The sequence below is a fragment of the Trichoderma virens genome (genome assembly GCF_000170995.1).
Source record: "Trichoderma virens Gv29-8 chromosome Unknown TRIVIscaffold_75, whole genome shotgun sequence".
Classification (NCBI taxonomy): domain Eukaryota; kingdom Fungi; phylum Ascomycota; class Sordariomycetes; order Hypocreales; family Hypocreaceae; genus Trichoderma; species Trichoderma virens.
The window spans coordinates 166,577-179,764 of NW_014013674.1; the positions used below are offsets into that span (position 1 = coordinate 166,577).

The window sequence follows — 13,188 nt, forward strand, 5'->3', positions numbered from 1 at the left end:
CACCATCGTACGGCATACAGACTGTAAGTGAATTGGTGGAGTAGAGCCAGGATACCATCCGAAAATCACACCTCACCTAGAACTCATGTAGATAACTTGAAGCTGAATTGCTGTCTCTCAGCCAAAGTCTTCTCCCCAAATATTATACCGCAGGTCGCGCAAATAAGCTTTAACCATATCTCTAACACAGCGCAAACATAAAAAGTATGATAATATGAGGAGCAGCCAAAACAAGGCACAACTCCGTGTTCACCCGGAGCTAGAATCACGGGACGTTCAGCATCGAACGCGGGCCGATTCCCGCGCGGAGAAATGTGAATGCGGGGTGAAGCCGTCCAGGGTTCTTCTCCACGTTTGATCGAATAGTTTCCAATGAAGACTGATACTAAAACTTTGCCGCCAGGATTAAACTGTGCAAATGCGAGATTTTTGGCAGCTGCTTGACGTTGATATGATCGGTATAGCAGAATGAGGTTACCTCACAAAGCGGACCTCTCCTTTTTGCCAGAGTTATTTATTTTGCCGGTAGTTTACAATATTTCTGCCTTCAGCAAGCGAGCTGAGACTAAACATATATAACCGTATTGAACATCTATGTAGATATTATATATGTAACCTACAGCATCTGTTGATTGTTGGAACATCTCTGGTGTTTGCTGTATATCAACAATCATGCGGGCAACAGCTTCCCTCGTCGTTGTCGGAATTTTTTCGTCCCCGGTCTTTTCGGCCGCGTTTTCACCCCTCCAACTCCGGGCTATCGCCGGTCAAGGCTGGTCCTTGCAGTCGGGATCATGCCCTTCCGATACCCAGTCGTGCGGAAACGGGTCCTGCTGCCCTTCAACGTCACATTGTCAAGCGACCGGTAACGGCGAAGTTGAAGCCTGCTGCCCTACAAGTGAGTAGTATAGGGAGAATGTATAAATTAAACGGCCACGGCAGTGAGCTAATAATAACTTTGTATTAACAGCAAGCAATTGTAGGGGCAGTGTTGAAGGTGCTCCTAGTTGCGCGAGTCCAGCTTGGTCTTTGTGGACAGGAAGTTTCGGAAACGGATTTTGTTGTGAGGTCGGTTTGACCGGAGCATTTGTCAATGGGGGATCTGTTGCTGGAATTTGTGTCACTTCCGTTCCCTCTGGATACTCCACTGCTTCATTGGTAAGAGATGTGATCCTGTGATAGTTTCATGACATTCATCCATAACTGTGATTCAATACAGGCTAGCAAAGGGACAGGCAGTCCAGTCACATCAGCTCCTTCGACAAAATCTACTACTTCAGTCGCTCAGACAACGACTAAATCCACTTCTACAACTACAAAATCAACCGTGTCTAGTGGACCAACATCAAGTACGGTGCCGAGAGCTGTGTAAGTGAAAGTGTACTCCTTACACCCTGACAAAAGTTCAGCTAGCTGTTGATTTGTCGATGCTAATAACTCTGTCTTGGTTCTCTACAGATTTGCACACTACATGGTTGGCAGCATGACTCAAGCAGAAGCAGTTCAGGATGTCAAAGATGCAAAGGCAGTAGGATTCGATGCTTTTGCGCTCAATACACACGACATCACGTCTTCTTGGGCACTGAACGCATTGGGATACCTGTTTGATGCGGCAGATCAGAACGGCTTCAAGCTATTCATTTCGTTTGATATGAGCTGGCGTGCCATCACGCCTTCGCAAATTCCTTCTTTCTTGCTCAACTACATTTCTCGACCGTCATATTACACTATTTCTGGTCGACCGTTTGTTAGCACATATGATGGTGGCTATATTGCGAATTCTGACTGGGTGTCGGGCTTTCAGCAGCCTCTTGTCTCCCAAGGCATCAACCCATACTTTGTTCCCAATTTTGGCGATTGGAGTGGTTGGCCAAACAATTTCTTCTCGAATTACCCCGTTGTAGATGGTGCCTTTAGCTGGGAGTCGGCATGGCCCGCTCCAGGTACCGCCATCTCCAACGTGTCCGACAGCGTTGATCAGAGCCTTTTCCAACAGGCGCGAGCAGTTAATAAAGTATTCATGATGCGTAAGAGACCATTTCTGTTTCCATATCATTTCATTTTCTTTTACTTAAAAGTATTATTACTGATCCGACAACCATTCTACAGCTGTATCTAGTTTCCAGTTCAAGTATCTCGGCTCAGGACAAGACTGGTATCGCATTGGCGAAGTCAACCTACCACAACGGTTTGAGCAGGTACTGGCCCTGAAACCAGATCTGGTGGAATTAATCACATGGAACGACGCTGGAGAAGGCCATTATATCGGCAACTTCTTCCAAGAACAGATTGCAGGTTCGACTATTGGGGACTATGCCAACGGTTTCGACCACACCGGATGGCAACAGCTGGTGACACCTTTCATAAAGGCATATAAAAATGGTGTAGCAACTAGCGGCAGTCAGATTTTGCCTCCTGGATCGGCTCCCGTCGGTTCGCTGTGGTATCGTACGTTGCTGAAGAGTGCTAGCTGTTCACCATCTATCCAGAATTACCAACAGGGCCAAGACACAATTAACTATGCTGTCTTGCTGCCCTCAAATGGGTACACGATTAAAGTGTATAGTAACAACAACCTGATTGGCAGATTTACTGGCTCTTCGGGCCTTAACTATGGTGCTGTTCCGGGATTGAGTGTTGGGGGCGGGCAATATATACAAGTTGTGAATAGTGCCGGTTCTGTGGTTGCCTCAGCCACGGGTACAAAGCAAGTATCAGCTCAGAGTTCCAATGCGACTTGCAACTGGAATTACGAGGTGGTAGGCTTTTCATAATAATATATCAACAAAGGAGGGCAGGGTCATGGAGTAGGGCCCTTGCAATTAATATAAAGAATGAGGAAATTTTTACGCTGGCCTCTTTTTGCCTATTGCGAGTGGTACGATATTTATGTTGTGGGTAGAGGAGTTGCAGGCGAAGTTAGACGCATGCTTCTGGTGAATGTAACCCTCGCTTTGACGGCAGATCCATACCCTGTGATTGCGGGTTAAAATGCTACACACTTTCCTTTTACTTATCGTCTCACACCTTTGCCAACCGTGAGAGCGCGTAAAATCAACTCATATAATATTGCTCAACCCCGACCTTGCTTAAGCTCGTGGATAGAACGGATGAGCGGACAGGTCGAAGCGTTAGTCGGAAACATTTTAGCAACTAGTTTGGACTTAAAATCGGATTTCTTCTATTATTCTTCGTATTACCTGTTCCGACTTGTCCATCCTAAGTGGGCACAGCGGGCCGCCGACGTTACCGTATCAATGAATAATATGATCAAAACTAACCTATTAATAAAATGCGCCCTGATGAATGTGAATTCTTACAAATAATTGATACATGACATTACGGGAAGTAGCTTGAATACCTATTTGTGATCCCAAGGCATTAAATGCCGTGTTTAAAGGAAGCCAACCGGACTCTGCAGTCCTCAATCTTCCCACAGAAGTCTTTACAATAATTGGGATCGCTGAGATTATCCTTAGATAGACCGCATTTATGGTTCAATAGCATTTCCCTTAGCTCGTGGTACAGCTTGAAAAGCGAGCTGCTGTGATGAGCTAGACAACAAAGGAGGTTAGTATCATAGCTTTTATGTACAGGCGAAATAATGCAATCACTTACGGTCCGTAGTATCTGTAACTTGCTTTTGGTCTAGCGAGTGAATTTCCTTCTGGAAGGAAACTAGAGCTTCTCGACACTCGCTCTTTAAAGACTTTGTGTGACCAATGTTCAGTAGCGGACTTCGGAGTTTCTTCTTGTGGCTATCGATCAGGTCGTCCATTGTCGAGAGAAGCCTCCGGAACTTGTCCATAATATCCACCGACACCTGTGAGCTAACACTCCGTGTGGACGCCCGAGAAGCGTGCGAGTCCTGCGACGCATTGCGAAAAGACCAAGACAAGGATGGTCGACGTTTGAAGCGGTTTTGGCGATCGCTGTTGCCATTTCCTGGATGGTGAGGAGAAGGAGGGATCTCAAGCCAATGTGAGGTCGATGACATAGGTTGTGCAAATGTCGCAGCAGTTGGTACTTCCCTACGGTTGTTCATCCAGGTGAAATCGTTAGGGCCCAAAGAACTTCTAGCAAAGCTTCCATCGGCGGATATTGTTCGCACGCGGATGCAAGGACGCTGGGGAACTCCAACAGAACTCGAGCGAAGAGTCGACGGAGGAACATCATCTCCTTCAGATGCCGTATAAAAGGACAACTGGCTCACGGAAATCTGCCGTGTAAAAGTTGGAACTTCGGGTACAAAAAGTAAACGTCGAGTCCCGAACTTGAAAACCGGGGCTGCGGTAGTCAGAGCCGCTGAAACAAGCGCTGTTGAGGGCGAGATAGATCGAGGAACGGACAAGTTGAGGTGCCATCTGCTGACTAGTTTTCGGTACGAGAATCTAATCTTTGACAAATGAACATTTTTCGGCACGTCTAGGGCCCCATGCGAGTCTGATGTCGTTGCACTCATCATGGTTATCCTTATTCTCAGCAAAGATGGTAGATATGTGGCAAGCTCTTGGGATTTCTTCCTGTGTGAAAGCGGGGTTAGAGGGGAAGTTTGTTCTCATATACACACACATAGGCTGTTGAATCATATTTTTACAAAGGCCTAGATTACATACATGCAGCTTGACGTGTACGTTGCTGATTTGCTTCTCGCCTGGCGCATAGGAATACAAAAAGCCAAGTCACGCCCCCCTCCTTCAGGTGGTGGGGGACTGGATACTAAGCCTTGGGCACATCCTAATAAAAGAAGCTCCTTATCCTCAAGCAACAAAAGATTAAAAATCGCTGAACTCTATCTCGCAATACCAGAAACACGACAAAAGAATGGAAATCGACGCAGAGGGAAGGAAGCTCTGTGACTATGTGGACAGGTCTCTCAACGAAGAAGAAGACTTCCATTTCCTCCGCCTGGAGTTTCTTCAGCGACTCAACATTGTGAATCTGCAAGTCAAATTGGTACAAACAAAGGGGCGTATCCAGAGGGAAAACAAAGTATCTGCTGAAGATTTGGAGGAACTGAGAATTAGCTTGCAACAGTATGGTAAGAACCCACACGAGATATATACATGTACTAAGGCGGCTGCTGACATTCTAGCGGTTAAGCAACAGCCATCCGTGACTACCAGTGCCTACGCAACAAAAAGAGCGTTGAGAAGGTCAATATTCAACATCGTAAACTTCTTTTGCAGAAGTTCTTTGACCCTGACCTAGACCCCGGCGACCCTTTCGAGTCTCACTATTCATACTTTCAGGACGCGAATGAGGAAATTGATCCCATTCGCAGTGCCCTGATGAGATATCTACCCGTTCATCTTGCATTTTCACGCCAAGAATGTTTAGAAAGGGGAAAGGAATTTGCTGAGGGAAAGCGCCCTCGTCTCGTTTCGGACTTCGTCGATCGGCTAGTCCGTTTCCTCATGGCATTCACTGGTGGTGTGTTTCTGGTCGTGCCAATGATTATCATGACACTCCATCCATCGCAAACCAAAAGCCTCGTGACTGTATCAGTTGCAGTTATCATATTTTCGCTGGTTTTATCGTTCGGCGTACGTGTTTCGAATATCGAGACCCTGGTTTCCACAGCTACGTACGCTGCCGTCTTGGTTGTGTTTGTTGGGACGAGCACCAATGGGGGGAATCACCCATGAAGATGAGCTACTGTGAACATACAATCATTTTGCTTGGATTGAGCCTGAGTTGGCAATATTCTATGCTGTAAAGTCCACATACAAGACCAGGGTCAGATAACATGACAGGGTGGCTGCGAGGCCTTCGCCATTCCTCCTTCCTGAGGCTCAGAACCTCAACGTAAGTTTGCAAATGAATAGGGTTAATGATACGAGCAGTCATAGTAAGCAAGGCATGTATGTTTTTCTAGCCAGTCTAGGTTGTTTATTATTATTTCACATTAAAGCATGCTATATAAAGATTCTCTTGAGTCATATTGATCCCGATCTTCGTTTTTGCCTTGTGCTCACATAAACACCCGCCGAAAAGCCGCCGATTGCAGTTCGGCTAGTGGGAGAGCAGAGCCTCTTCTTGATCAGGTATCACCGAGCCGTACATTAATTGGGTGGCCGGCTCAAAGTGTTGTCTAGTCAAGTGGATTTTATCTCGTCAGGCTGCGGCTTCAGCGCCCAATCCTATATGGTCGCTACCAATAAATTGCTGCGGCTATGCATCATACAGCTTCCAGTGCAATCGTGTGGTGGGTCTTTTGTCACAGATGTTGCATCATCAGGAAGAGCGTATATTGACTACGCTTTCTGTAACCTTGTCACATTATGTGATAAGGCCAGCGCATGTGGTGTGGGCGCCAATCATGAGAAAACATATTTCAAGGCTTCCGATGGCCAAAAAGAAAAAAAAAAAAAAAAAAAAAAAAAAGAGAGAGAGAGAGAGAGAGATTGTAGTTGCCCGCCTTTTTATGTACCTGAAAGATATGTACAACGTGTCACAACATGTCAACAGGGAAAAGGATGCGTTCAACATTAATAACTCATTATGGTCCAATAGGAGGCAAGGCCTCAGATCCTGGAATTCTGTAGGATGGATTACTATTTACTTGGCAGAACGGCACCAATTCCTAACATCAGTAGTGAGCAAGGTGAGGTTGCTAACTACGATCAATGGAGGCAACGATACGTGCGACCTCGACTCTCCGAAATGATCATGACTTTGATACATTGGTGCCTCTTCCCCATGCTAGCCCAATATTCAATTGGAACTTCGCAACACTTTCAAGACTCCGGGAAAATAAGACCATTCGCTTATCGAAGCGGCTATCGCGACCTAGGTTCGTGATGGTGCTAGCTGGAGCTTACTTGACCTCAAATTTTGCTCCCGTCATAATTATGGCACGCTCACGAGTCACCGTGATTGGTGAGGGTTACCACCTTAATGTTTTTTCTTTTCTTTTTTGATCTGGATCGCACCTCCAAAAACAGATTTGAGCTATGTAGACTAGACGGAATCGTACTTACATCTTTTTTGTTTGCCATCTAAAATGGTCATTTAGCACCACCGATAAGTAGGATGAGACATGGCGTGACAAACATAAGGGCCTTAAACGGCGACAATTTGAAACTTGTGTAGGCCTTGACAACCGAATGGGTATTTCGCAAGGATCGCGAATACGAATTTCCCTACGTGCCGCGCACATTAATCACCACTGCTACAAATGCGAGCAACAATGGCCAGGTGAAATGGACGATTGGATGAGTGGATTAGGTAGTACAGGATACAGGATACTACATACAGGTACCTAGGTAGGTAGCCGCTCAAATACAGCCCTTTGGGGCGGGGGGGCCTCTCACTTTAGGCTTAATGACTATTATGGAAGCTCAGAGCACATATATACATAGTATGAAGAGCACATATATACTTTAGTATGAGTAGCACATATATACATAGTATGAGTAGCACAGAAATTAAAATTTACGGACAAAAGAAGAATTTCTAGCTACTGAAATCTATCAGTGGCGAGATTCGACATTGGCCAGGATTCCCGATAACTTCTGTGTTCCTCGGGACAGTCGCAAAGAAGAGGCAGGGGCATGGGCAGCTGCTAATGAGGAGCAAGGAATTGGCGGAAACAAATACTTTAAGACGCAAGCCCCCTGAGTTTACAGAGCAATCTTGATCTTCATGGCGTTCGTACACAGTTTATACTGGTGATAACCTTGGGTGATAATTGCATGCCCTGCAATACATTGTCCTGAAAGCAATCTCGCCAGTCTAAGTACAAGTCGATATCCAGGACTATAAATGGGTTACAACACTTACTTACGACCCGTTTGTAGTTTCGCTAGGTTTCTTCTCTCCGTTTCTCAGCTAATGTCTCCAAGAATTTGACAACCCTCTCACCTAACCATTCACGAGCTGAGTCTCGTCGAACAGTGTGGCCAGTATTCGGTATCAGATCCGACAACGAGCTAACTTGAGCTCCCGCCTCCTGATATAGCTTATTCAATTTTCTCTGATCTACATTTCCTGGTACATTCTCGTCCTTTTCAGAATGCAGCACCAGAACAGGCTTGTCGAAGCGGCTCCAAATTTTCTTGATCATGGCATTGTCAAGGTCAGAGGAGAAATAATCCTCATCACCACTATAGAAAAAAGAATTAGTGAAATCGTCACAATTTCTTGTAGATCTCATATGATTCCAGATACATACCCTTTGGCCAGTAATGATCTTAACCTGTAAGCTGAGACGGCGGGTCCCAGCGATGGTGGGATAATTTCTTTGGGGGCAATGTGGTCTGCTTTACCCTCTGCAATCATCCGCTCAGCAACTTGCACGCTCTTGTCTGTATCTGGGAACTCAAGCTTAAATGCTTCGCGGTCAGAGATTGGTGCGTGCAGAATGAAGCCGCCAACTGGGCTGCTGCCATGCTTGGCGTAGTTTGTGTATTCTGCACAATCCTATATCATCAATTAACTATGACTCTTAATATCCTGCTCACAGAAACAAATTTAAATACCTGACATCCAGTTGAGTGGCCAAACAGAACGACTTTATCCTTGCTAATAGATCTCAAATACTTGACAAACGTGGAGATGTCGGCAACATCATCAGCGATAGACCCAGTGCCAAACCCCGAAAAGGAACTTCGTATGCGAAACTCAAAGAGGGAGTAACTCAGATTTTCTGCTTCTTCGAGATGCCTTGCAACTGTTCGGAGATACTGCACGGAATGTGGCCCGTCTCCTAGACCTCCGATGAAGATAATGGCATTCTTGCGCCTGACAGAGCCTGTTTCGTATGCTGCGTAGTCGGGGCGGTAGGGGTGGACCGTAACTGGCAAGGGGGCATTGATATTCATCTTTACGTTGAGGGGACGGCCTGATTTGTTTCCTGTGAGCGGCGTTGGAGATGTACTCTGCGTTTTGAATCAGACAATTGCATGCACATGCAGCTTGGGGATGACACGACGAGATAAATACCTGACTTGGGCAATGTACATGCTTGTAAGCTGGAGCACACACATCCGCTGAAAAGCGCTGGAGCGTTCGCTGCAGGGGTTATGGGGTGCGCCCATGCCCGTCTTTAGGTGCACGTCCAGTCCATCGATCCTCCGCCGACGGCAGGGGAACAGGAGGTCCACAGCTGACAGAACTACTTGTACATAATGTAGTACAGTAGTGGAGGAGGAAGGGGTCTGCAAAAAGCCTGGACTGATGTTGCGAGACGTAACCTCAACTGACCCATGACCTAACCCACTTGAAGGATTCGACCGAAAAAAATCATATTTGGAGACTTGGCCGAGCAAGAACGGTTTCTTTTGCACCGGAAGATGGAAGACTGCCTTTGACTCTCGAAACTAGACCTCGAAACTACCTGACATAGACTGTCAATTCGATGGGGTGGAAAGGGAAGAAGCTTTGTCTCGCTGCCTCTGTCGCCAAAAGCAGCTACAGAACCCATCAGATTTGGCGGCACCAGCAGCGCTTCTTACATTTAAGTAGCCCAGGCGTTGTCGCAGTATAGCCAATGCCACGCAGAGCAGTGGAGAGGTCTTTGGCTGAGCCTCGCGGACCCTCGATGCCGTCCGCTTCAAGCTGCCTATGGTATGGTTAAGACAGATGGAATCAATCGCATTCAGTGCGGACCACACGAGTTTGTGCCCGGTAAAGATGGATGTCTAACATGATGTTAACTTAAGCCGAACGATACCAGTCTATTTTTGTCCACCGCGTGTAGGTGCTATAATCAACGAGAACCAACATGGAAACTTGTCCATGCGGAATCATCCTACTGTCTCTCCTATAAAGGAGACGCACCAGCATCTTTACCCGCCATTCATCTCTCCAGCCCGCGACCAGCAACAGCCTATATCAGACTCAACGCAAAAGACGTTATTCAACACACGGCACTTGGGCTTCATCCTCTCATCCAAACAAGGCATCCTCATCAAGTCTTCCACAAAGAGACCAGCAAAATGGACCAAGAAAATGCGGTTTCCGAGATCGCTCATCCAGCATTCGTCTCCAGACTATTCAACCATCATCGAACGAATCCGGACCAGAGCAAAAGAAACTTTATTGCCCTAGCAATCTACTCGACCCACGACTACCCGGGCCTATCAAACTAACTCACAACTTTGGCTATGTATTCTGTCATCGTGGGCTCTACGAGCATGCATCGAGTATCGTCGACAATTCAGCTACTGCTATCGACAATGGAATACGCCATGGTCTATTTCTTCACGAGGTTGATGCCTTCGTCTTGGAACAGCTCTACAAGGCTTTTGTAGCCCATGACAAGAATCCAAGTCGTGTCACTTCAAAAGTACAACCTTGGGAGTTCTACCCTATCCACGAGATCCTCGGGACAAGACTCGTGACGCGGAGAGTTGAGAGAGAGGCGAAAAATCCAGACTTGACTAATAAACAATCGGATTTCGCTACTTCATACCTGGAAACCGAAGGAAAGATCCCGGCCTATTTGGTATCATGTGGAGAAAAAGCTAAGACCCATCCGGGATCACACTACAAATCGACCTCAGGGAACAAGATTTTGCCAAAGCGAGCGCCTACTACTCTTATCATATTTCCAAGGAATCCTTGCTGCACAAAGATAGCCAGGGCGTACACCACAGCAAGGGTTGGGAGTTGTTCCGGTCAACAATTCTGAAAGGCTATAATAAGCACTACAACTCTTTCAATGATCTGCACGAAGATGTTAAGAAGAAGTCTGTGGAGGCATATGGGCACAACTAATTCGAAATAAGGCATCTACATATCTCTCCCACGATGATCATGGTATTCTTCGCCAAGTATTTGGTCAAACTTGCACGGGAAACACCACCTGATGATGATCCTCAAGGGGACAGAGACAGTTACGAACATATCTACCACACCTTCATGAATCAAGTCTTATCTTTTGTTGGAGTGGGGGTTAACCCCTATAACTTCATACTGGAGATCGTACACAGCAGACTCGGGTTGCAATGCGACATTGTTAATGAAACGGCAAGAAATCCCCTAAGTGGAGAGTTACTGACAGACAAGGGGGTGATCTTCGACAGCCGCGTCGACCGGGCCATGATTGATGTGGGCGTGGAACTACGAAAGAGATATCCTAAACTGTTGTTTTCGTCTTGTACGCGGTTATCACGCCTAATGGAGAGTACATGTATAAGGCGTGGCACGAGATGTCGAGGCTGGTGCGCTGGCAAGACGGCGAGAAGGGCTAAGAAGCCAAGCTACGATCCATGCACGGAGGGTTATATCCGCAGCGCCACCTCGTCGTTGCCGATGACCCGGCTGCGGAAATCGCTGCTCGCACATGGATTGATCAGAGGTCGGGTCTGGATCGAAGTCAGCTAATGCATATGACTTACAACGAGTGGCAGCACCAGGAGACGTCGCCGCCGCCATCAGAATTCTCAATAAACAAGACTTCATGCCGAACAAGTTTGGACACCCTACGACGCCAGGAGCTAGCGGCAAGAAACGAGACAGAGAGAACGATAGAGTTGCACACAAGGATCAAGTCGTGGTTGGAAGCCATCCTGTCGCCCAAGCCCATATTCAACCTTGATGACGGGAATCAATACAGTGTTGACGAACACCGGCACAGCGCAGAGGACAAAACCAAGCAAGGGACAAGTATGGCCAGCTCAGCATCATTTCAGACGATGACCGACACCACGAGGGAGTCACATTAACCCGGGAAAACAGACCCCGCAACCATTTCAGCAGTAGCACTAGCTTAGACCCTATAATAGTTCACATTTGTGGCAAAAGCTACAGATTCGAAAACGTGGTAGATAGGAAACAAGCACTCTCTAGCATGGCCGCTTACGAAGCCGCCGCAAAGGGAGACGAGCAGATAGTCAGGAATCTTCTTGCCATTGGTACCAATATCGACGCTCCCATGGAATTCTTGGGCACCCCGCTAGCAGCATGTGTAAACGGCCGCGGCACAGTCGTGAAGCTACTGCTAGACGCAGGCGACGACCTTAATATGGGAGGATTCATTGGCACCCCCTTGGAACTCGCGGCTGGGGCCAAGCATCGAGATGTTGTTGAAATGCTGCTCACCGTATTGGAACAGAAGCAAACCTATTTCGAGAAACTATAAACCGGCAGTGCACTTCATAGAGCGTCTGAGGCGGGTTGCAAGGGGGTGGTAGAATTGTTATTAGACAGTGGAACGGATATTAACCCTCTACCTACATGCTCGGGTCTGTACACTAGTACTTAGGCATACCTTCGGGATACGATGGCGCGAGGAGGGATGCGGATCTCATCTGCTAATTAATTCTCAATCTCCTTTATATCTGTTTCCTCAATCTCTATCTTACTAATTCCAACTCAAAGCTTTATTCTTTCTAGAAACCCACCATACTCAGACACTTAGACGTATTCCTATATTCTATAGATCGTCTAAGAGAGATTGACTCCTCGGCCTCCTGTTGTTTCGCGTACCGAACTCACACTGATATACATGTACCTAGAGCGCCCGTAGTGATCGTGAAGCGTAGTGCGTCGTAGAGCGATGGGTAGTTGAAAATGACCTCCGGGTTGTTACAGGTACCCAGATCCGACTGGACTAGAGTCTTGTAGTCCGGGTCAAATCGCGGCCAGCCCTACTCAAGCATTGTTGCGCTGAACGGGCCCCCCTTCCCCTATTACTATCAAATCATACAACGGCCAGCTGCCCCGCAATCTGGACGCCTAATGTTATTACTCAATACAGTAATTCTCACGATGGCTGCATAAGGAATAGTCAGGGCCCCGTCGAAGACTCCACGTTAAAAGCAAAATATTTCAGTAGATTATCCGGGGTTGGGTATGCATGGAGCGTTCAACAGTAGCGTAATTGAGAATCAACAGATCGTGAGACGCTAGACGAAAAGAAGGAACATCGTGACAATAGCCAAACGCACTACATTGTTAAGGGCTGCGAGGAATATAACTATCGACGCACATTGATTCCATTACTGGAAATAATCCCGACGGCGACTTCGTGATTAGGACACGACTGACTCTCTAGGTTCATGACGCTATGAGTGGCATCGCGACCCAGTGACGAGTCCGCCGTACACCGCCGACTACTGAAATCCCAACATTCTGAATGACCGAAATCCGCATGTCATTAAAATAGTACGCATCTCGCTTTGATACTTATATTTCTAACTGTCTAGGACCGTAAGTCTTGATATTCACTTGAATTACTTA

General features: G+C 46.8%; 5 protein-coding genes across 5 annotated transcripts; 3 read left to right on the top strand and 2 right to left on the bottom strand.

The window, feature by feature from the left end:
- Positions 1-672: 672 nt before the first annotated feature.
- On the top strand, positions 673-2,774 carry TRIVIDRAFT_70149 (glycoside hydrolase family 71 protein; the record flags this gene model as incomplete). Its single annotated transcript, XM_014099846.1, has 5 exons — positions 673-898; positions 971-1,158; positions 1,220-1,368; positions 1,459-2,027; positions 2,110-2,774. The coding sequence occupies 5 exons, from the start codon at positions 673-675 to the stop codon at positions 2,772-2,774; spliced, it is 1,797 nt and encodes a 598-aa protein (XP_013955321.1).
- A 607-nt stretch (positions 2,775-3,381) lies between these two features.
- On the bottom strand, positions 3,382-4,465 carry TRIVIDRAFT_202300 (uncharacterized protein; the record flags this gene model as incomplete). Its single annotated transcript, XM_014099808.1, has 2 exons — positions 3,382-3,554; positions 3,619-4,465. The coding sequence occupies 2 exons, from the start codon at positions 4,463-4,465 to the stop codon at positions 3,382-3,384; spliced, it is 1,020 nt and encodes a 339-aa protein (XP_013955283.1).
- Positions 4,466-4,824: 359 nt separating this feature from the next.
- Positions 4,825-5,648, top strand: TRIVIDRAFT_51604 (uncharacterized protein; the record flags this gene model as incomplete). Its single annotated transcript, XM_014099809.1, has 2 exons — positions 4,825-5,041; positions 5,104-5,648. 2 exons carry the CDS (start codon positions 4,825-4,827, stop codon positions 5,646-5,648), a joined length of 762 nt encoding a protein of 253 aa, XP_013955284.1.
- Positions 5,649-7,807: 2,159 nt separating this feature from the next.
- Positions 7,808-8,825, bottom strand: TRIVIDRAFT_51661 (uncharacterized protein; the record flags this gene model as incomplete). The annotated part of the gene is made up of 3 exons (XM_014099810.1): positions 7,808-8,108; positions 8,177-8,424; positions 8,484-8,825. The coding sequence occupies 3 exons, from the start codon at positions 8,823-8,825 to the stop codon at positions 7,808-7,810; spliced, it is 891 nt and encodes a 296-aa protein (XP_013955285.1).
- A 1,930-nt stretch (positions 8,826-10,755) lies between these two features.
- Positions 10,756-12,088, top strand: TRIVIDRAFT_70145 (uncharacterized protein; the record flags this gene model as incomplete). The annotated part of the gene is made up of 3 exons (XM_014099811.1): positions 10,756-11,104; positions 11,227-11,613; positions 11,733-12,088. 3 exons carry the CDS (start codon positions 10,756-10,758, stop codon positions 12,086-12,088), a joined length of 1,092 nt encoding a protein of 363 aa, XP_013955286.1.
- Between the last annotated feature and the right edge of the window lie 1,100 nt (positions 12,089-13,188).